The 23,573-nt window shown below is 49.3% G+C and overlaps 1 protein-coding gene across 1 annotated transcript in view; it reads left to right on the top strand.

The window, feature by feature from the left end:
• Positions 1–23,573, top strand: part of LOC108798760 (zinc finger protein 208-like) — a 153,393-nt gene that overhangs the window by 124,384 nt on the left and 5,436 nt on the right. The window contains exons 6-13 of the mRNA XM_018570543.1: positions 1,109–2,139; positions 5,570–5,688; positions 7,165–7,273; positions 10,229–10,328; positions 10,618–10,722; positions 11,789–11,877; positions 13,822–13,921; positions 14,243–15,396. Of these exons, the coding sequence (XP_018426045.1) occupies positions 1,109–2,139; positions 5,570–5,688; positions 7,165–7,273; positions 10,229–10,328; positions 10,618–10,722; positions 11,789–11,877; positions 13,822–13,921; positions 14,243–15,396 (2,807 nt within the window). The remainder of the gene's footprint in view (positions 1–1,108; positions 2,140–5,569; positions 5,689–7,164; positions 7,274–10,228; positions 10,329–10,617; positions 10,723–11,788; positions 11,878–13,821; positions 13,922–14,242; positions 15,397–23,573) is intronic.

Here is a 23,573-nt window from a genome sequence, read left to right as displayed (position 1 = left end):
GTTTTTTTGAGTAATGTCAATGAGCAAATAGTAAAATAACATATATATTACAAGTGATCTATTGGGCACTGTGGTTCCTCACGTCGGCCTCTACATCACTACAGTGTCCTTGATTGAAGTAGAGCTGAGTCACACCTTGGCAATCTTGAAGAGCTCTGGGCACCTCTGCTACCCATCATTTCCTGGATGTTGGATAAGTTGTCCCCCGCTAGGCACTGTGGTTCCTCACGTCGGCCCCTACATCACTAAAGGGCCCTTGATTGAAGTAGGCGTCACCCTGAGCCCTTCAAGAGAGCAAAGGTTTGACTCCCTGCCCTTATGAAATGTAAGTACAAAGACCCCTTTTTTTCAGGATGTTTTCTTTGGGGGGGGTATTTACTTTTTTTTTTCTCCTTACCCCCTGCCTCCATTTTTGCCTAGGCAAGAATGACATGAACCCTGCTACTGGAGCCATATCCCAGGAGGTTTCAGCTTCTACTGAAGGAGGAAGGACCTGGCACGCATCATCAGGAGGCCCGGATGCAAGAACCAGAAGAGACATCCGGCTCCTGATGACCTAAGTAAGGAAGATGGTGGCGCAGGACTCGGCGTGTGGCAGCAGAGGGGTGGATTACAACAGGACAACGCTGGATTCGCTGGGTGGGTGGATGGGTGGGTGAGTATGTTGATTGAGGATACAAGATAAGGACAGACTAAAGAGAAATAACAGGGGTACTCGGGGGCGTGTAGTCCTCCTTTAAGTCACAATTTGCCACCTACATGGGGCACCTCATACACATACTACTACAGTAATCTCTTTCGTTTTAAAGGACTTTCCTCACCATTAACCACTCCTATTTCCATGTTGTATTTCCTCCAGATGGACAGTATAGTATGTACGGTACAGAGAGACTTCCCCCAATACTTCCTGTTGAAGGAGGAAGTGATGACATCATATGTGATTCTTTAGGCGGTATCCCCAGTATCCCAGATCCATGTCTATCTTCTGATCCGTCTACACATGGGGCCCATTATCCAGATCGTCCCACCCCGACTGTCCATCGCCAACGGGATGAACTCCTTAACAAGACCTCAGAAGCTGGCAAGCACCAGAGAAGCCGGAGTTTAGATAAGAAATATCACTGTCCTGATTGTGGGAAAGGCTTCACGGAACGGTCAAACCTTTCCAAGCACAAAAAGACGCACACAGCGGAGAAGCCGTTTTCCTGTTCGGAGTGCGGGAAGGCCTTTATCCAGAGAGCCCACCTCATTACACACCAGAGCACCCACACAGGGGAAAAGCCCTATTCCTGTTCTGAATGTGGAAAATGTTTTTCCCGGAAGTTCACTCTCATTAGGCACGAACGAGTCCACACGGGTGACAAACCGTTCTCGTGCGAAGAGTGTGGGAAGTCGTTTATCGAAAAATCGCACCTCGCTTACCACGAGAAGTCTCACACAGCCGAGAAGCCATTTTCCTGCCTCGTGTGTGGGAAAGGCTTCATCCTAAGAGCCCACCTTAGGTCGCACGAAAGGACTCACACCGGCGAGAAACCATGTACCTGCTCAGAGTGCGGGAAGGGCTTCAGGCAGAAGTCGGAACTGGCTAGGCACCGGAGGATCCACACGGCCGAGAAGCCATTCTCGTGCGCAGAGTGCGGCAAGTGTTACGCTTGGAGGGACTTGCTTATCAAACACCAGAAGAGTCACACGGGGGAAAAGCCCTATGCCTGCGCCGAGTGCGGGAAATTCTTTGCGGAAAAGAAGCTCCTTTCCATACACGAGAGGGTCCATACAGGGATCAAGCCGTATCCTTGCTCTGAATGCGGCGAACGTTTCACGCAGAGAGGCCACCTCCTCTCGCACCAGAAGACTCACACAGACGAAAAGCCTTTTTTCTGCTCGGAATGCGGGAAAGGTTTTTCTCAGAAGCCCTATCTCATTGTGCACCAGAGGACGCACACGGATGAGAAGCCGTACGTGTGTTCAGAGTGCGGGAGAGATTTTTCCCGGAGGGGCAGCCTCATCTCACACCAGATGGCTCACACCGGGGAGAGGCCATACTTGTGTTCTGAGTGCGGAAAACGCTTTTCAAAAAAGTCCTCGCTGATGTCGCACCTCAGCTTTCACCGAGAACGACAGATTCCGCCGCCTGGGAGTGTCAGCTGAATGCAGGACGACTACTATAAAATTCCATGCTGTGACTCCTCCATGGTCTTTGCTGGCATGTGGCGGATCACACCAATAACTTTTGGGGTGCCACAATTTTAATGTGAACCCCGAAAGAGTAGGGATCAATCATTGTGATTTTGTATAGGACTTACCTTCTCCTAGAAAAGACATTGTACACGTATGTCATGAACCATGATAAGCATCCAGTGTGGAAATACTACTGTAGACGTGGACATGCAGCTGCTGCCGTACGGCAATTTGACTATTTATATTCGGTGTTCTTGTAAATTCCAAATAAACATTCAAGAGAACAAAATGCAGATACAAAATAATTGCAGTTGGCTGCCCCATATTGTGGTATAGAGAAGTGACATTAGATCACATGACAGCTGAAGGAGGAGTCTGAGAAGGAATCAAAGAGTTCAGACTTCTATGGTATAAGCCCTGCCCTTGGGAGGATAGAACAAAAAGGGGATTACTCCCCCTCCCCCCACACCCCCGAGGGTTATACCTTCTGTTTTTAATATTACATGTAGTCTTCTATTCAGCTGGTAGACAGAGGTCTAGCCTGCCTTTCAGGCCTGAAGCATTGTATCAGACTAAGCTGTGCTGACAGAAGCCCATTTACTGATTGAGGGCCCGGTCACACCATCAAGAGCGCGTTCCAGTGCGTTCAGCCTCTGGAACGCAACCAGGCCGGCTGCACACACTATTTTTTTTGCAGATCGCACTGGACCGGACCGCAGGCACTGATGCGCCACGCGTTCGGGTGCCGGTGATCACACCGCGGGCGTGGCTGCGGTGCCATTGAGTTCAATGCGCCGCCCCCAAACAAAGTGAGCTGGCCGGGTTGCGTTCCAGAGGCCGAACGCACTGGAACGCACTCCTGATGGTGTGAAGGCGCCCCGAGTCATCACAGCAGTGACTTCTGCCAGGCAGCTCAGCGCAAAGTTTCAATCAGACAAAGTGAGCTGCAAAGCAAGCAGTGTCTCGGGTGTGATGAAGTTGGCTCGATTCACAAAGCTTTACACAAAGATAAGGGGGGAGGGGGGGGATTTATCAAAACTGGAGCAGCTACAATGTGGAGCAACTGGGCATGGCAACCAAGCATAGTTACATAGTTAGTCAGGTTGAAAAGAAGACACAAAGCAAAGCAAGCAGTGTCTGCGGTGCCGTCTCTGGCTCTGCCTCGTACGGGATGCCATTGGCAGGAGAGAATGCCGCGTTCAAAGAAGGGTAGTTTGGGGAGACCGGTCTTCTTCACTGGAACAGGTGGGGGGTGGAGCCTGCAGAACTATTGTTTTATTCTATTCAGCCAGTAGGCAGAGGTCTAGTCTGCTTTTGCCACAGGAAGCTTTATTAGTGTATTACACTAAGCTGTGCTGAAAGATGCCTATATCACAGTAATAACTTCTCTCTTATAAGGCTTCCCAGTACAAAGTTTCAATCGGACAAAGTGAGCTGCAAAGCAAGCAGTGTCTGGGGTGATGAAGTTGGCGAGGGGGGCCATGTTCATTAAAACAGAAGACATATACTAGCGTCCTCCCGTCACCCAAAGCTCAGTATATTGGGAGCTACAGCTTGCGGTATACTGAGACTGCCGCAGCCGGGACGGATCCCGACATTACTGTCCAGATCCACCCAGCTGCGTGAGTGACAGCTGGCTCTGCCTATCTAGAGGCAGAGCCAGCTGTGCCCTCCCCCGTCCGTTCTGCCAGTCAGCGCTGGAGGATCGGCGGGAGGGGGGGGGGAAATCCCTGCAGGGAGCCGTGAGTGACAGTCACTGCAGGGAGATGATCGAGAAATGAGCGAACGCTGGTATGTGTTCGCTCACCTCCCGATCTATTGAGCCGACCTGTGACAGTCTCATTGTCAGACGTCGGCTAGAACTATGAGTGATTTTCACTCACCTCATAGTTCTCCTGTAAGAAGTAGTTTAGGGAGACGGGTTGGCTAGATACGGAGCAAGGTACGTGATCCTCTCCATTAAACCGCCCCTGTAAATTCAGGGAGCATTATATGCTGCATGCCCAGCTGTTTTGATCCCTTTGGCTTCAATACTGTCACGGAGTAGCTGCCCTGGAACAAGGATGCAGCTCAGATCAGAGTAAAGCACGTGTGATTGGGGTTTGAAGGGGATCATGAGGAGTCTGCAATGGCCGCCTCGATGCTTTCCTCTGGAGGTCTGACCTTTAGGACTTCCAAGAAAATAACCCTCATGGGCTCCTGAGGAGGCTGCCTCCAAGTGATTAAAGGGTAATTCCACTTTCCTAGATGAATTTGAGGAAATGTAATTGCCCCCACCCCCACCCCCACCTATACTTACCTTTGGCCGAACGCTCCTTCCCCTCAGGCGGCGCCGCTGTACTACCCGTACACCGTACACGGCAGCGTAGCCCTGCACTCTGTATTTTGAATTTTGCTTGCAAATGGCGAGTACTCATTGGTCAGCTGAATCCGCGGTCCAGGGGCTGCGAATAAAGATGAGAATGAAGTCCCATGAGGTATATAAGAGTCCTTTAGAGCAGGGGTGGGTGAACTCTGACCCTTCAGCTGTTGTGAAACTACAAATCCCATGAGGCATTGCAAGACAGACAGCCACAGGCCTGACTCCCAGAAGCAGTGGCGTGCTGCTAAGGTGTTCAGTAAGATTAATAGGGCACTGCCTGGGGCCCGCTTTTCAGGGAATGTAAACCCTTTTTGGTCTGTTAAATATACCAATGAAATCCCCATCCTGGCTTTTATGTGGTGGTGGAGCTGGTCATCCCCGGTGGTTATGGGGGTGGTGGGCATGGCCGGTTGTCTTCATTAAAGGGAAGACTACAATCCCATATGGCCTGCTCGATGGGTCTTACACTCCCTTTGTGTTGGGTGTACTGATCTGAGATGAACTATATAGTAATGAATACAGCATATTATACAGGGACTAGGGGGAGGAGGTTGGGCGGGGCAGGTTAGTTGTTACTGAAGGCCTACCTGTAGTTGCCCCAGAGCTGGGGGGGATGAAGTTTGCCTACCCCTGGATTAGGGAGCCACTGACCCGAACCAAGCATGGGGCTAGTACCGCAGCCTAAAATGCCCTCCTGAGCTTGCAAGCTTATTCCAGGTGACCTGTTCATTGGGCAAGGAAGCCAGGACCAAGACCACAACCCTGTACTTCAGCACCTTCAGGCATCGATGGCAGCTTCCATAGTTCAGCCTTCGAAGGGTCATGTTGACAACACTAAGAAGCCAAGAATGCTTTACAGCATGGTTTTGTGTTAGGCCGCCCCAGGGACATAACTTAACCTCCACCAAGGTGTGTTCATGTCCTGGTAGTTGCTGCTTGTTGTAGGAATCCTCTAGTGCCTTGACAATGCTCTTGGAATTACCTGATACTTTCAGGTATGGATGATCATGTGACCTTCTTCCCTTCCAGGATACAGTGATTGAGCATGAGCAGCCAATCACCAGGCCAGAACACTGTCACATGGGGACGGTCAATGAACCGGGACAGGGAGCTTATAGACTCATCACTATTATGGTTGAAGAGAGTGGGTAGTGGGGGTGCAGTGAAAGTGGGATCTGTCCCTTAGAGGAGCGGATACCCACGCGCTAATCCTTGCACATAGACTTTAACATGCGAATTCGGCATAGGGAACAAGTCATGAGCCGATTACTGAGGAATTCCGGAGGGAGGGGCGGAGTCTGCGGTGTTGCCCGTGGCGATTAGGCTTCTTGCTGCGTCTGCTGTCCTCACCGGTTACAATGCAAAGTAACAATATTATATGACTACAGCTCAGGCTGGCTCAATGGAGAATGTCTTCAGCACTAAGTAGCTGCCTGTCTCCTCTCACTTCCGTTCCGCTTCACGGCCTAATGCTTTCTGGTTGCCATAGTGACAGCCTCAGGACACAATGCAAGCAAGATTAATAGATTTGTCGTGGTGTTGAAAGGGTGGCGGCCATTTTGTTGTAGCCCATAGAAGGAGGAGGGGAGGAGTTGCTGTGCTGATGAAGATGTAAGGCTGGAGAGTGTGTGCCCAGTGAGGAGGAGGTAATACTGTCTTCTTATTATGAGACGAGTAAGAGAGAAGGGGGTCCCAGCACTCGCTGTGGACTGGAGGGTGCAGGTCAGGGGCCATTTGCAAGACATCAGCACAAAGCCAAAGACTGTACCATGGCAGTTCCCATGCTTTGTGTGCTCTGTTGCTTTAAATATTAAAGGGGAACTCCAGGTCTGCAACCTCCATTGTTGTACAATGTAAGATGTTTACATCCAGCCATGGCTCTGGTTTACTACATCACATGGGAAATACCTCTCGTCTTTGGGCTCTGTGTATAATGGTGTCTGAAGTCCTCTTTATGCTGACAACTGGTCTGCAAATAACTGTATTTTCAGGGCTAGTGTCAGACTAATATGATAAAATCATTGGGGGAAAATGTTTTTGATACATGAATAAATGTATTTGTTTTTTTTTTTAAATACAAGCAGTGCAAGTACCTGAATGCATCAGGATGGCTGTCATGAGGAGGGGGGGTCAGACTGACAGAGAGATGAGCTCATCAGTCTGCTGCTTCTCCTGACTGTCCAGTCAGAGGATGGGAGTGGGGATGGGGAGAACAAGTGTATGTAAAAGGGAAGCTGCAGCGGAGAAAGATCAGGTGAGGCTGCAATTTTGAAAATGCTCATTGACTGGCTGTCATGCTGTTCCAGTGGCATTAATACTCTCTGAATCACTAACCCCGAGCAAGTATCAGGACCGCCGACTTCCTAAGCTGCCTGACTGTTTTGTTATATCTGTTTGACCATTCCAAAAAAAATACTCGTGGACCCTTCCAGAAATCCAGTGCTGTCGTGCGCACTCTGCAGTCACAAACAATGTTATCAGGAAGTATATTAGGACTACATAACACCTCCTTATGTTAGCGAGATCAGGAGAATGGAAAGTGTTTTGTAGTCCTAATGTACTTCCTGTCTTCGGGTATATATATATATACCACACATGGTATTGTCTGACTTTTTTGATCCTAGGGTGACAACCCTGCTGCTCCATAGAAACAGTGCAGTGAGCGTTGTCACCATAGGACAGAAAGTGTCTTACTTGCAAGAAGATTTGCTGTATGGGCAGCTGTGTGATTTGGTGAGTGAAGGAGACTGGTGGTCTCAGGTGCCATTGCCTCTCTGGATTCATGGGCCCATCACCTGGGAACTGTGGCGGTGAGGGAGCTCGAAAGGAAACTTAGGGGAGTATATCTGACTTTGCAGGGGGGGGGGAAACAAAGGCCTATCAGGATGGGTTAGAGGAGAACGTGAGAGTGGGAAACAATATTTGGCTGGGCTTTAAATTTGTCCATGGAATCTTCTAATATGGCTGCCACGTTCTCGTATACTAGGTCCCGGGCCGTCTTGTTTTTGACCAGTGCTGTAGTTAGATCACCTTCGTTAATCTGGTTGTTATGGACGAATCCCTCTTACCCAACATGAACCGATCCTTCACTTTGGTATTCTCAGTACTTGTTGCCACTTGACCTTTACAGATATGATGAACTTATAAGGAAGGGACCATCTGGATTTCTACAAGGACGTCATGATGGAGAACCGGCCGGCCCTCACATCACCGGGTAAGAGGAGACTTTCATTTCTAGAGTATTGAGGACCCACCTAGATCAGGGGTCAGCAACCTGTGGCTGTGGAGCCGCATGTGGCTCTTTCATCCCTCTGCTGCGGCTCCCTGTCCAGGGGCGGAACTACCGCCGGGGGCCTAGGGCCCTTAGGCGGCCCAGTGAGGTCCGGTACTGGGCCACTCCCTAGTGGAATATGCAGCAGTGCAGGGTCGCGGGGACACGCACTGCTGACGGGCTTCTCAGCAAGGGGGCGGGTCCTGTGACTCACCTCCTCTCCAGGCTGTGTCCCTAGTAACAGGCAGCGGGTGAGGAGAAGTGTGTGTACGGCCGGTACCCATGTGAGGGGTCCGGGCAGCCTGGAGGGCCTCTTACATGAGTATCAGCTGTACCAGGGGCAGCATGGCAGCGGTGACAGGGGAGGGGGTGGAGGAGGACAGGCCACAGCAGCAGCAGGTAAGAGGAGCTGGGAGGAGGTACAGGAAAAGGGACCCGGGTGACCAGTCCACATGAGGCCCTGCAGAGCCCACCATAGAGAGTCTCAGATGGGTTGTGCAGGATCTATGGAGTGCTCTGCAGGGTCACTCTCAGGTGGGCTCTGCGGAGTCTCAGGTAAGCCCTGAGTCAGTGCGTTACAAAGCCCACATATACCTATATACATAGCATAAAGGTAAAAAACGATATATGCCGTGTTATCTTCATTTTAGATGTCAAAAGTGTTTTGTGGCTCCCGGTGTTTTCTTTTCTATGGGAAACGGGTCCAAATGGCTCTTTGAGTGTTTAAGGTTGCTGACCCCTGCCCTAGATACACACATCCTCTGATATAAAGACATAGAAACAATGTATTCAGTCAGTGTGTGTGTTTCCTACAGATGGATCCAGGAACAGAAATACTCCAGAGAGATGTCCCCGCCCTCTGTATTCCCGGGATTCCACACAGGAACATCAGAAGATCCCTCAGGAACATCAGGAGATCCCTCAGGAACATCAGGAGATCCCTCAGGCCCATCCTCTGTATTCCCAGGACTCCATATGGAAGCATCACAAGATCCTTCAGGATTACCTAGTAAGCAGGAATAAAGAGTATAGGCGAAGTCTGATCTGTCATCATTGGCAACTTAAAAGAAGTCTTGTTTTGTTATCCTTGGCAAACTCTTTAACCCCTTCATGACCAGTGACGTACAGTGTAGAACACTGGCAGTGGGCCCATTTAAACAGACTCCCGGGACTCTGTTTGTCGGCTTTACAGTAGAAGTGATTGTGGTGGCTTAGCTGCTGCCAGATCACTTCTACGGGCTGGTAAAGGGCCCCCCCCGCCCGACACACCCGCCGTGTTTCCTGGGCCCTACTGCCCCTCCTACGGGCCCAGGACCGACCTGTCTGGTGTTCCGATCCCCTCTCTGTACTATGGGATCGGTAGCATTGCAGATTACATCACTTCCAGGCCCATAGCTGTCAGTGCTGGACTCCTGAAGCCCAGCTATAAGCTATTGAAGTGCGGTCTGCACTTCAATAGCTTATTTCAAGTGTAAAGGTGATACTTTTGGACCCCCAATATCACCTTAAAGAGTACCTGTCACCACCAATATGCTATCACATGGAGGGCTTGTAAGCCCCCCTATGTGATAGCAATTCAAGTTTAAAAAAAATAACAGTTTTTAAAATCAATATTGAATGAAAAAAATGTAAAAATAATATGAAAAAGAACATGTAAAGTCCACTGCCCCCGTGAGCATGCGCTTCTTAATGTAAACACTCGTCGGGTGCGCCTACGTATGAAAATGACGATCGTGCTTGGGTATGGCCGCACACACCGGAGTGAGAGCAGTAATTCTAGGGACAATATTTATGCGTATCTCTAAACTGATGACCTGTGGGGGCTCTTAAAGCGTCATTTGTGGACTTTTTGGGGGACTAAATTGTGTCGCCATTTCACGGATGCACACAATTTTTAACCTAAGCATGTTGGGTCTCTATTTACTCGTCCTAACCTCGTCTTATATATTGTATAACAACAATGGGTACTTTATAGTGTTTTGGGGTATTTAAGTGCATTTTCACTCAATTTTGGGGTTTGATAAGGAGTGGCGCCAATATCATGCAACATAAACATTTGCAACTGCCATGATTTTATTCTATAGGGTCTTGGCTTTCAGAAAATATATACAGGGTTATTCACACAAGGGTGAAGGGTTTGGAGAAGGCGGGAGAAGTGAACAATCTAGGACAACATCGCTGAACTGGAAAGTGAGCTGAATTGGAGAATGTTTCCAAATCAGCTATTTTGGCCTAGATTGTTCACTTCTCCAAACACTTCATTCTTTTGTGAATAACCCTGATAATGTTTGGGGGGTTTTTAAGTAATTGTCAGGCCTAAAATGTGGATTATAACAATTAAACAAAAAAATGAAGAAAAAAAAAAAGGCATTGATCATGAAGGGGTTTAATCTAATTAAACTGGTTTGTCCATCCAGGGTGAAGGCCTGACAGTTGTTAAAGTTGAAGATAAAGACTTGTTCTTTGAGGGAGATGAGTCGTGTGAGGAGCAGGAGATCTTTCCAGAGATCAGCACAGGTGAGGAATAAACACTAAATCCAGAAAAGAGTCCCAGATTCTCCTTGTTCAGTCACTACAACAATCTCTTCTTCTCCCCCCTCCTCTGTCAGTAGACAGTAATGGGGGGGACGGAATGTTTCTAGTGGGGGAGTCAGGAGCCATCAGCCTCTATTAGACTCCGGCTCTCCTCCTCACATCATGTCATTGTGTTTTGACCATTCTTCCCCCACACAATGGGGTCTGGGCTCTTTCACCTCCTCCTTATGTTAGATATCTCAGGGGGCTTCACTCTCATCTGAATTCACAGACCCCGGAGACACCAGAGACACTCGGAGAGACGTCAAAGCTGAGAAGGAGGAAGATGGACATGTGAGGATCAAAGAGGAGGAAGTTCCTGTAGAGATCTGCACAGGTGAGGAATACAAATTCAATCCTGCTTTAATAAACATATATCTCACATATGGATACTGCTTCAGGTCTTTATGGTGTTTTTTAACCCCCTCCAACCCCCAATCTATTGCTAAATGTCCCCCTGCATGATGCCCTATGATGAGGGCGCATTAACCTAAATTTCACACCCAGCAGCTGATACCTTGTGTGGTCACTGACGGCTCCGGTCCCCACTAATGATTGGTAACCAATCAGAGTGATTCCCGATGGTGTGATTAGGAACGTCAGCTATTTGTAGTATTAGCCATGGAGCTCACCGCTCACATCCTCCATTAGTCTCCACCGGGATGCTGATCACAAGCCCGTCCCAGCTTCTCAAATATACTTCAAACAAACACAATTGCTGCTGCTCTTCACTGAAAGCGTTTTGTTCCACCTTGTAATGCGGTTTACAATCACATAGCTTCTACTGCTGACGCATTTCACCCGTTTAGGCTCACTCATAGTTCTCTCCTCGCTTTGCGTCTCCGCTGCTACTATCCCCCAACACTAACACGTTTCACCGGTTTGGGCTTACTTAGATCTGTATGAGTAAGCCCAAATGGGCGGAAAGCATTAGAGGTTGGTAGTAGTAGAAGCAGAGAAGGTATGCTATTGCGTACTGCATTTCGAGGTGGAACAAAACGCTTTCCGGGAAGAGCAGCGGCGTGTGATCGTGTTTGTTTGAAGTATGTGATGTCGTCTATGACGCAAGGATTTACATGCAGGCTGGAGGCTTCATTCACAAAATACGCCTTCAGACTGCAGATGCCACTAAAGCCTGTAGATGGCAGTGTGCCTCTGTTTAACATTGTAATTGTCAGATATAATTACAGTATTATAACAAAATATCCATTCAAGTTATACATTTAGAAACATAAACTGGTTGTGCTTTTAATATACTATACCTTTCAGTTTTAATAACCGAGGTTACTTGTTAAACCCTTAGCAGTGTTATTTTTCTAATGGTTCAGAATCCATTGTTATAGGATATGTTGGTTTTCCACTTATGTGGCCTCTAGTTGTGATACGTTAACATTGTCTTCCAGGTGGAACCGGTAACGGAAATACACCAGAGAGATGTCTCAGTCCTCCTCATTCCCCGGAGAGAAATCACAAGCTCATGCTGGATTACGTGGTGAATGGATTTTCTTAATAATGGTCTTCTCAGTAATAGTCTTCTTACATATTAAATTGGCAGGAGTGGAGCGAATCGGCATCTTATTTAGTGAATGTTGCGAAAGTGGAAATACACTTCGAACCTGAACGCCAGGATTTCCATTACCCACCCCACTCCCTCCACCCCCACATACTAGTCGGTCCAGTGATAGTACAATGGCTTTCGCTGCCTCCTTTGGCGAGGGCAAGGGAAAAGGGGCGGGGCATTCGTCCAGGACTGAGTAGCGCTCAAATAATGATCTGTAAGTTCTGGGGTAATGCACGCCCAGTCTGTATGATAACGTGTCCCCTGAGGGGTGTGTAAATGTCAGACCGGGCTCACAGGAAATAGGCAGATATGACTGTCATTTTGTCTGAAAAGGACCTCCCATGAGGAAGTCATAGACAGTGCCAGAGCGCGGAGAGAGTAAGAAGAACTTTCCCCCCTTTCACGACCCATGACGGGATCATTCCGCTATGGATCCTCAAGGGGTTAAACAGACTCCCGGCGGCTACTCTGTTCATACTTGTAGAGCCGGCGGCCGACTTTACAGTAGAAGCGATTCTGGCGACTCGGCCGTCGCCAGATCGCTTCTGCGATCCGGTAAAGTGGCCGCCCGACACCCCCGCTGTGTTTCCCGGGATCCGCTGCTCCTTCAACGCCCCGGGACTGGCCTCTCAAGTGTCTCACGCAGCTGGGCGGATCCTCGACAGTAATGTCGGGATCCGTCCCGGCTGCGGTGGTCTCGGTATATAGCGAGCTGTAGCTGGCGGTATATTGAGCTTTGGGTCACGGGAGGGCGCTAGTCTATGTCCTCTCGTGACCCTTAGGAGAACTATGGGGAAAAGCCCTGACCCCATAGTTCTCCTTTAAGAGGTTAACACAGGAGGCGGTGGTGTAAAACAACAACAACAAAATAATTGACTGGAGTTCCACTTTGAAACAAACCATCCCAGCCCTCTGTAGCTGCAGGCACTGTGGAGCAACTCATCCTCAAACTCCCCAGCAGAAGCACCGGAGTCGTCCTCTCGGCTGCTTTATCTGTCCCCTGACTTTGTTTTGATCCACTCGGGCCCCAACCCTCTTATATTGGATCCATACCTGCACAGTGAGCGCTCATAGACATGTGTAGCATAACGGATCCTGGGTGTTGGCTAGATACAAGTCTGAGAGTGCTCACCTCCAGCTGTTGCCATTGACAGCTAATGTACTGCACAAAAAGCTGCCGCACATCACAATTCTGGTCAAAGGCCCGTTTTATACCGGCGCATTAGTATTAAGGACCACTAATGTAAGCAAGCGCTGACGCATTTTTTGGCAATAAAGTTTTATCTATGGTGACGTCATTTAGTGCTCAGCAGATTTACTTTGACCTCCTAAGGCATAGGAGCATGGATGGGCTTGCACCAGCTAGAACAGGGGAGCTACTGTGAGAATGGAGCGGTGATCTCCTCTCTTCTATTGGCTACGATGCCGATGCGTACCTTGTCTATTCATACCATTAATATTATCATTATACAAGTAACAGAGGTGCAAGTTAAGGCGTATCTACACCCCAAAAATGACACCAGACCTTACATGTGGCGGCTGCATTGGTTTTCTTTTTTCCACTTTTTTTTTCCTGCCCGTAACAAACTTCCTGTCCTAGGGTGACACCGCTCAATGTACTGTATCAATAGAGTAGCAGTGTTGTCACCCTAGGCTGCTCCCCTGATTTGGACTGCAAACACCTCCCCCTCCCTTATTTACACTACACAGTGGGCCCTTGCTTTAAAGTTGATCACTTTGTTGGAGCTTTAAGTTCAAGTCACAGGAAGGGCACTGGATTTCCGGCAGGAGTAACAGGATATTTTCTGTACTTGCATCCTCCATTTTGACCTTAGTTTTTGGAACTTACTGTCTGTATTGCTTTGGGTGGTTCAGGATGAAGATATGATGAAAGGTGGAGAGGAAAAAGAAGAACCGGATGTGAACGGTGACGAGCCGTGTAGGGAGGAGGAAATCTCCCCAGAGATCAGCACAGGTGAGCCCCCTGCGTACTGGTCCTGATATCCTGGTTTAGGGTGGCTCCTTTCCTTGAACGGTCCTATGGAGCCACCTTTGTGTGTGCTAGTACACTGTGTGTGCCCCTCCCTTGCTTTTCCCTTTCCCGAGCTAGTAGATGGACGGCTGCTGGAGACAGCTGCTGGAGACTTGGTCCCTTGTGACCTTGTACTGGATAGGAAGTTCAGGGAAGCCGAGCTGAGAGAGTTGGAGCTGCTCAGACACATGATGACTGTAAGCTCTTGAGAGTCTACTTCTGTTGTTACAATGTCATCACCCTTCCTTGTCTTATTTCCTCCAGATGGACGGTACAGAAGATACAGTATGGATCAAAGTTCTTATACCTCTCCAGGTGAGACAGAAGATGGCGCCGCCTCTGATTCATCAGAGGAGAACCCCATCACTCCAGACCTTCATCCAGCACTGCCCTCTGATTCCACCACACACGGAGGTTACTCTCTGGTTCCGTCACCTCCTCTGTCCTACCATACAGTTCTTATTGGGGATGAAAGCTTTCCATGTTCGGAGTGCGGGAAATCATTCAACCAAAAAGCAGAGTTCATTAAGCACTGCAAAGCTCACACGGTGGAGAAGCCCTATTCCTGCTCCAAGTGTGGGAAGTGCTTCACCCAGAAATCAGGCCTGGTCCGTCATCAAAGGACCCACACGGGGGAGAAGCCGTTCTCGTGTTCCGAATGCGGGAAGTGTTTTTCCTGGAAATCCTCCCTCATCATACACGAGAAGGTTCACACGGGGGAGAAGCCTTATTCGTGCTCGGAGTGTGGGAAATGCTTCAGCGAAAGATCCAACCTGCTCAACCACGAGAGGACCCACACTTCCGAGAAGCCGTTCTACTGCACTGAGTGCGGAGAGTGTTTCACCCGCAGGGAAACCCTGATCTCGCACCAGCGTTCTCACTCGGGGGAGAAGCCGTATTCCTGCTCTGAATGTGGCAAACGCTTCTCCTGGAAGTACCAGTTCCTCAGGCACGAGAGGAGCCACCGTGGGGAGAAGCCGTATTCCTGTTCGGAATGCGGGAAATGCTTTACGGAACGGTCCAACCTTTTCCTACATCAGAAGATTCACGCCAGCGATCGGCCGTATCCGTGTCCCGAATGCGGGAGAGGTTTCACCAACAAGTCGGCTCTGGTTAGACATCAGAAGTCCCACACAGGGGAGAAGCCGTACTCCTGCTTTCAGTGCGGTCAGTGTTTTATCTACAAGTCGAGTCTGATTCGGCACGAGAGGGTCCACACCGGCGATAATCCGTATTCGTGTCCCGAGTGTGGCAAGGGCTTTAAGAACAAATCAAACCTGGTCAGGCATGAGAAGGCCCACACCGGCGACCGGCCATACTCGTGCTCGGAATGTGGAAGAGGTTTCATCAATAAATCGGATCTGGTGGTCCACGAGAGGGTCCACACGGGCGATAAGCCGTATCCGTGTTCCGAATGCGTAAGACGGTTTTCACATAAGTCTTCGCTGGTGGCGCACCTAGTTTCCCACAGGAGGCAAGAGAACCTGTCTCGGGACACAGCCGAGGAAGCGTAGTACGGATTTGGCACTTTTAGTTGGGTTCTTCTACCAGGAATCTATAGACCGGATATGGTTTGAATGGTTCTAGTATACATTTAGAATTTGTGACTGTTACCCTACTCTTCTCGATGTTTCCCCACCTGCCTGCCTAGCAGCAACATTTAAAGGCTTGGGTGTCCCGAGTGTGCATGAAACTTGAGGTCTATTACCACCTCTAAGCTTCACAGAGTATTGTACGTGTGTCATCGTTTCACATATTTCCCCATGGAGGTATCTGGCCATGCTACGTATAATGGGCCGAGCCTACAGCGGAACACATTTCAATGCTTGGCTAGCCAGTGATACGTTATCCTTTCCTCTTCTTCATACACTGAGCAGCCATAACATTATAACCACCCTCCCAATTGAGTAGGTCCCCCTTTTGCCACCAAAACTGCCCTGACCTGTGGAGGCATAGACTCCTCTAGACCTCTGAAGGTATGCTGTGGTATATGGCACCATCAGTAGCTGATGCTTCAAGTCCTGTGGCCCCTATGGATCAGACTTGTTTTTCCCGCACATCCCACAGATGCTCGATTGGATTGAGATCTGGAGAGTTTGGAGGCCAAGTCAACACCTCAAACTGGTTGTTGTGTTCCTCAAACCGTTCTTCAACCATTTTTGCAGTGTGGCAGGGCGCATTGTCCTGCTGAAAGAGGCCACTGACATCAGGGAATACCGTTTCCATGAAGGAGTGGACTTGGTTAGTGACATTGTTTAGGTCGGTGGTACGTGTCAGAGTAACATCCACATGAATGGCCGGAGCCAAGGTTGCCCAGCAGAACATTGGCCAAACCATCACACTTCTTCCGGTGCTTCCTGTTGCCATCTCTTCCCCTGGTAAGGGGGACACACGCACCTGGCCATCCAAAACTTGATTCATCAGACCAGGCCACCTTCTTCCATTGCTCCACAGTCCAGTTCTGATGATCACATGCCCATTGTAGGCATTTTGTGTGGTGGACACAGGTCAGCATGGACACCCTGGCTATGCAGCCCCAACTGTGATGCACTTCAGACAACAAACTGCAATGTTCAGACACCTTTCTATTGGAACCAGCATGGACCTTTTCATTAATTTGAGCTACAGTATCTCTTCTATTAGATTGGACCACATGAGTCAGCCTTCGCACCTCGCATGCATCAATGAGCCTTGGCCGCCCATGACCCCGTCACCGGTTCACCGATTTGCCTTCCTTGGACCACTTTTGGTAGGCCTTGACCACCGCAGGTACCATTGTAATATATCCCCCGCCCCACTTCCAGGTACCATTGTACTATATCCCCTGCCCCACTTCCAGGTACCATTGCAATATTTCCCCCGCCCCACTTCCAGGTGTCATTGTACTATATCCCCTGCCCCACTTCCAGGTACCATTGCAATATTTCCCCCGCCCCACTTCCAGGTGTCATTGTACTATATCCCCTGCCCCACTTCCAGGTACCATTGCAATATTTCCCCCGCCCCACTTCCAGGTGTCATTGTACTATATCCCCTGCCCCACTTCCAGGTACCATTGCAATATTTCCCCCGCCCCACTTCCAGGTGTCATTGTACTATATCCCCTGCCCCACTTCCAGGTACCATTGCAATATTTCCCCCGCCCCACTTCCAGGTGTCATTGTACTATATCCCCTGCCCCACTTCCAGGTACCATTGCAATATTTCCCCCGCCCCACTTCCAGGTGTCATTGTACTATATCCCCTGCCCCACTTCCAGGTACCATTGCAATATTTCCCCCGCCCCACTTCCAGGTGTCATTGTACTATATCCCCTGCCCCACTTCCAGGTACCATTGCAATATTTCCCCCGCCCCACTTCCAGGTGTCATTGTACTATATCCCCTGCCCCACTTCCAGGTACCATTGCAATATTTCCCCCGCCCCACTTCCAGGTGTCATTGTACTATATCCCCTGCCCCACTTCCAGGTACCATTGCAATATTTCCCCCGCCCCACTTCCAGGTGTCATTGTACTATATCCCCTGCCCCACTTCCAGGTACCATTGCAATATTTCCCCCGCCCCACTTCCAGGTGTCATTGTACTATATCCCCTGCCCCACTTCCAGGTACCATTGCAATATTTCCCCCGCCCCACTTCCAGGTGTCATTGTACTATATCCCCTGCCCCACTTCCAGGTACCATTGCAATATTTCCCCCGCCCCACTTCCAGGTGTCATTGTACTATATCCCCTGCCCCACTTCCAGGTACCATTGCAATATTTCCCCCGCCCCACTTCCAGGTGTCATTGTACTATATCCCCTGCCCCACTTCCAGGTACCATTGCAATATTTCCCCCGCCCCACTTCCAGGTGTCATTGTACTATATCCCCTGCCCCACTTCCAGGTACCATTGCAATATTTCCCCCGCCCCACTTCCAGGTGTCATTGTAATATATCCCCCCCACTTCCAGGTGCCATTGGAATATATCCCCCACTTCCAGGTACCATTGTAACTAGATAATCAATGTTATTCACTTCACCCTAAGTGGTCATAATGTTATGGCTGATCTCTGTATAAGAACGAGGCCTCACTTATAAGCATATTTCCTATGAGGACGAACAATCTCCATGTGTGATGATGACTGGCTCATAGAGAGGTCCCAGGCGACCCAATGACTGAATGGTGCCCGTTCTGGGAGCCAGGCTGTCAATGGCCACCAATATTAGCACTTACCAGAAACAGAGGTGTCCCTGCATGGAAAATGTTTCATCTATTTATACCATGAAAATGAGTTACACTGAGGTCACATGACCTAAAGCTCATCTCTGGGGAAATGAAAACCCCCCGATGCCACCCTTTTGTAGTCACTTGACCCCGCTATCACGCAACCTTCCACAGCACCTCTTCCTGGAGTGAGGACTGGTAATCCACCACTCCTTGCCGCAGACCTGTTGCCGCCCCTCGTTGTGATGTCATAATGCCGCTGCTGGGGTTTTTTAGGACCCTCCCCACCCATGGACCTAATTGGGTGTGCCTATGTTGCTGCCTAGTGGCATGGGCACCTTCCATTGGCAGAGAGTAGAGATCTGTGGTCCAGTGTCTCATTTTAGGCCTGCCACTGACCATTCTTGTTTCTGATGTCATCATTCTGCTGCAGTCTTCTGGAGCATAAGAGGACCCCCGCTACTGGAGGGCCAATGGGAAGTGTCCACTCTATCCAGGCAGCTAAATGGGCATTGAAAGAATGACCCTCCCATTCTTCAGTCAATAAAAGAAGACTTGGGACTGGGCTTATCATGTGACTGCAGATTTAGGTAAACACATGAGGCATTCAGCTTAGTTTATTTAAAGCTGGGGTGGGCAACTCCGGTCCTCCAGTTGGTGCTTTAACTACAAATCCCATCACGGGATAGGGGATTACTAGAAGGGAAAGGAAGATGCTCATTTTGGGTTAAGCTTGGCCAAAGATGAGCTTTAAAGGAGAACTATGGGGTTAAGTCTTTTCCCCATAGTTCTCCTATAACGTATATAGGATATATAATGTAACGGGAGGACACAAACTAGCGTCCTCCCGTCACCCTAGGCTCATTATATATACTGAGACGCCGCAGCTGAAGCGGATCCCGACAATTGTGCCTGGATCCGCCCAGCTGTGTGAGTGACAGCTGGCTCTGCCTATCTAGAGGCAGAGCCAGCTGTACCCGCCCCCTCCCCCGTCCGTTCCCCCAGTCAGCGCTGGCGGAGAGGGGAATCCAGCCCCTCCCCTGTCACGGCAGAGAGCCGTGACAGGATCGAGAGGTGAGCGAACGCCGGTATGTGTTCGCTCACCTCCCGATCTACTGAGCCGACCTGTGACAGTCTCATTGTCACAGGTCGGCTAGAACTATGAGGTGAGTGAAAAGCACTCACCTCATAGTTCTCCTTTAAGGTTAATTTTGTCTTCATTCCAGTTTACATCTTTTTTTTATTGCTAGTTGTGTTGTTTTGTATACAAAATGTAGACTATATAATATGTTTTACAGGGAAAATGTGTTATTGTAATAATGATCAATCAAGACTTGCAAGAATGTTTGCTACACATGAGCCGTGGCAAAGGGATCTCCAAAAATAAGATTCTGACTTTGTCAATAAGCAGTTGATGTTAAAGGGGTTGGTACACTCACACGTGATCGTCCTTGAGGACAGTTAGTGAGAGTGTAGCTCCACTGTCAGTATACAGGAGGCAGGACCGGATTTACCCTCCCTGCCGCCCCAAGGCTGGGTTCGGCAGTGCCCCCTCCCCCCGCCAAGGAGAATGCCAACCAGAAAGCAGGGGTGGCAGGGTTGGTTTGAAATTTTTTATGGTTTTTTTTTTTCTACTTTTTTTATCACTTTTTACATTTTTTATTTATAATTATTTTCTTATTTTTTTATATTTTTCTTACTATTTTTTACTTTATTTTTTAATGTAATTATTATTACTTATTATTCTTTACTTTTATTTATGTAATTTATTTTTTTATCCATTTTTTTTCCACCTAACTTTATTGCTATCACACAGGAGCTAACAAGTCACTGTGTGATAGCATTTGGAGGTGACAGGTTCTCTTTACTGAACCTGTCACCTCCAATACAGGAGTTCTAGCACAGCGCTGTGCTGGAACTCCTGTGACAGGTGAAAGGGGAAAAGCTGCTCTCCCCTCTCACTGTATACACGGAGCGGCAGGGGTAGGCAGGGTTACTTTTAGCCCTGCTCACAGCTCTCCATACAGAAGACGGCGGCGAGGACGGAGCCGGGAGGACGCAGCATGGAGAGAGGTAGGTGCAGTGGAGGGAGGGGGATGGCGGGGGGACAGCCCGGCAGTCTAATTACAAGTGTTCTCGGCGACATCGCCGAGAACACTTGTAAAGAAACAGTTGATTTCTCCTATTCTACATTTAGTCCTGCTTGTGCAAAGCAGGTCTAAATGTAGAAAGTAAATTACCACCCGGCGCCCGGAACTCCATGTTCCGGTTGTCGGGTGATTCAAACCTGTGCCGCCCCTCTGCTCAGTGCCGCCTCAAGGCCGGGAATCTGGCCCTGACAGCAGGGGTAGTGTATTAAAATCCAACGAGGTCCCGTGAGTAAAATTTTTCATTGAGCAGAGGTCCGGATAGCGGCCCAGACAGAATGGTCGCTCAATCTGTGTCCGTACCGCAACCCACCACTTAGGCTGCACGTGACGCTGCACTTATCACCTTTTTTTTCCCCACCAGGATGGGGCTAACAAACCCCATTGTTACAGCATTTGGAGGTGACAGTTTCTCTTTATGGAGACATCAGGAGTCTATGAGACCTCTGTTGTCTCTCCTGCCCTTCTAATAAAGAACATCAAGCACAGGAATGTGTTTCATAGTCTGTTTACCCAGAACCTCAGCCGGCTTCTGAGAACACAGCGCTTCCTGCTTCATTGACCACATTGTTCACCGATCTGCTCCCACTCTCCATCCTGACACCCTCCGCCATGGTCCCGGGCCCCCCAGAGTAGCGGGAAACTCCAAAAAGCCACGGTGTGTGGTGCGGAGAGGAGGCAGCATGATCACAGGCTAGTTGGCCCTGTCTGACGTCATAGGTTGCTAGGAGGATGTCCAGAACCAGGAACTCAGAATACAAATGGCGGGAGCCCGTCATAGAGCCTCAAGAGAGTCAGATTATATAATTCTTCAGCATCTACCAAACAATGAAGTAACAGTTTTGGGGGAACTGCCCCTTTTTATTAGTACATTTGAAGAAAGAAAAGTATGTTATTTATAAATGTAAACAAAAGTGTCATGTTTGTAGCAATAAAATAAGATAAAAGAAAATGTGTCCGCCTTTTTTTTTTTTTATAGTAAATGTTTCTGCATGCCTCTGGTGAGACGCACATGCACCTTTTATGCCCCTGTCTGAGAACAAAAAAAATTACTTAAATAAATTGTGTCTGCATGTTTCTCTAACCTCCTAATGTCAATGGACACCTCTCCAAAGACTGCACAATACAAATAAATAACAGATGGGGTTTATGCTAGTCCTAGTCTTCTATGTCTAGCAAGTCTATAATAGACCACAACAAAATGGCTGCAGCCTTAGTTTATAAGGTGGGCTTCAACAACATGGCTGCCGCTGGTATTCTGCCACTACGGCTCAGCGTAAGAACCAATCAAAGTCATTACGCAGGGCTGTGAAAGGCTGTTGTCCGCCAGCAGAGGGCGCAGGTCGGCACTCTCCCCAATCTGCGCAGAAAGAGCAGCTGTGCAAGCTGAACCCGGAAGTGATTCTCAAAGAGGCGTGAACCGGGAAGTCCTAGGGAGGAGAAGGAGGTTTGTTTGTGATTGTGCAGGGGACAAGGCTGCAGGTGAGTGCTGGTGGGGATGAATAGTAATGAGGGTTAATGAATACTGAATAGGAATGCTGGGGGATTGTGGGTGCTAGTTGTATCTTCCAGGTCACAGAATTGGACTGGAAGCTGCACAGCAATGGTGGCTTCTCATTAAAGTTCCTGGTCGGTGAATGGTGTCCTTATTGATCAGTAATAATAGTCACTCTGCTGAGACAAATACTGAGCGCTGTCACTTTAAATGTCTCGTTTAAATGTTTGGGAAGATCTGTACTATCCTTTGTACGCAGGTCAGGAGGAATAGCTGGAGTGGGGGGAATGGACCTGTGATTTGTACATATAAAGTTGCCTGTTAAGGCCGGGAGAGGACAGCGGTGGTCAGTGACGGGAGAGGACGGCGGTGGTCAGTGACGGGAGAGGACGGCGGTGGTCAGTGACGGGAGAGGACGGCGGTGGTCAGTGACGGGAGAGGACGGCGGTGGTCAGTGACGGGAGAGGACGGCGGTGGTCAGTGACGGGAGAGGACGGCGGTGGTCAGTGACGGGAGAGGACGGCGGTGGTCAGTGACGGGAGAGGACGGCGGTGGTCAGTGACGGGAGAGGACGGCGGTGGTCAGTGACGGGAGAGGACGGCGGTGGTCAGTGACGGGAGAGGACGGCGGTGGTCAGTGACGGGAGAGGACGGCGGTGGTCAGTGACGGGAGAGGACGGCGGTGGTCAGTGACGGGAGAGGACGGCGGTGGTCAGTGACGGGAGAGGACGGCGGTGGTCAGTGACGGGAGAGGACGGCGGTGGTCAGTGACGGGAGAGGACGGCGGTGGTCAGTGACGGGAGAGGACGGCGGTGGTCAGTGACGGGAGAGGACGGCGGTGGTCAGTGACGGGAGAGGACGGCGGTGGTCAGTGACGGGAGAGGACGGCGGTGGTCAGTGACGGGAGAGGACGCCGGTGGTCGGCGACGAGGGGGGCGGGAGAAGAGCTTTTTTTTGGTGCCTACTGACATAGCCGCAAATAATTGCAAAAGGTGTTTGTATAAAAGCAGATTTTATTACATCAACGTTTGTTAGATATCACTGATAAAACCATAAAGGGGGGAGGGGGGGTATTACTGACTAAATCTAACTATACTCAAAACAAAAATACGACTTAATCACGATAGAAGGCAGTGGGGAGGATATCCCACTAAAAGGTATCGCATTCAATTATAACCCAAACCGACAGAAGAGGAGCACTACAAGGCTCACTATACCTGGCCAATAAGTGCCTTCCATTGAACGATGTCTGTAGACTAGGGCCAGTACGTCTGTCATCCCCGCATCTCCTTATATCTGTCATGTTTATGATGCAATCTTTATGGTTTTAGCAGACAAAATAAAATCTGCTTTTTTACTAATACCTTTTGTAATTATTTTCAGCTATGTCAGTAGATACCAGAAAAGCCCCATCTAATGCCGATTCCAGGAAGGATCCATATTGTCTGTCTAAGCCATCCGTCCGTTCTCTTCTTCCTGTTCTGTCTTATGTCTCCCCATTTCTTTTCTCTCACTCTCTTCTTCCCCATATGTGCCGTGTCTTATCTCTTCCTATCCTCATATTTCCTCCAACTGTTTCTTTTCTGTACCTTCCTTTCACTCTTCCCTCCTTTTCTGTCCCCACCCTCTCTTCTCTTGTTCCCTGTGCTCCCATCCCTCCCTGCATTCTCCATCCTTGCTTCTTTTCCCCTCCCTTCGCCTTTCTCGCTTCCTTCCCCTCCCTCCCCCTTTCTCGCTTCCTTCC

Source organism: Nanorana parkeri, unplaced genomic scaffold (genome assembly GCF_000935625.1).
Source record: "Nanorana parkeri isolate BGI_ZX_2015 unplaced genomic scaffold, ASM93562v1 scaffold1552, whole genome shotgun sequence".
Taxonomy (NCBI): domain Eukaryota; kingdom Metazoa; phylum Chordata; class Amphibia; order Anura; family Dicroglossidae; genus Nanorana; species Nanorana parkeri.
Note: the sequence above shows the minus strand (reverse complement) of the source record. Positions and strands in the feature narration are given on the sequence as shown.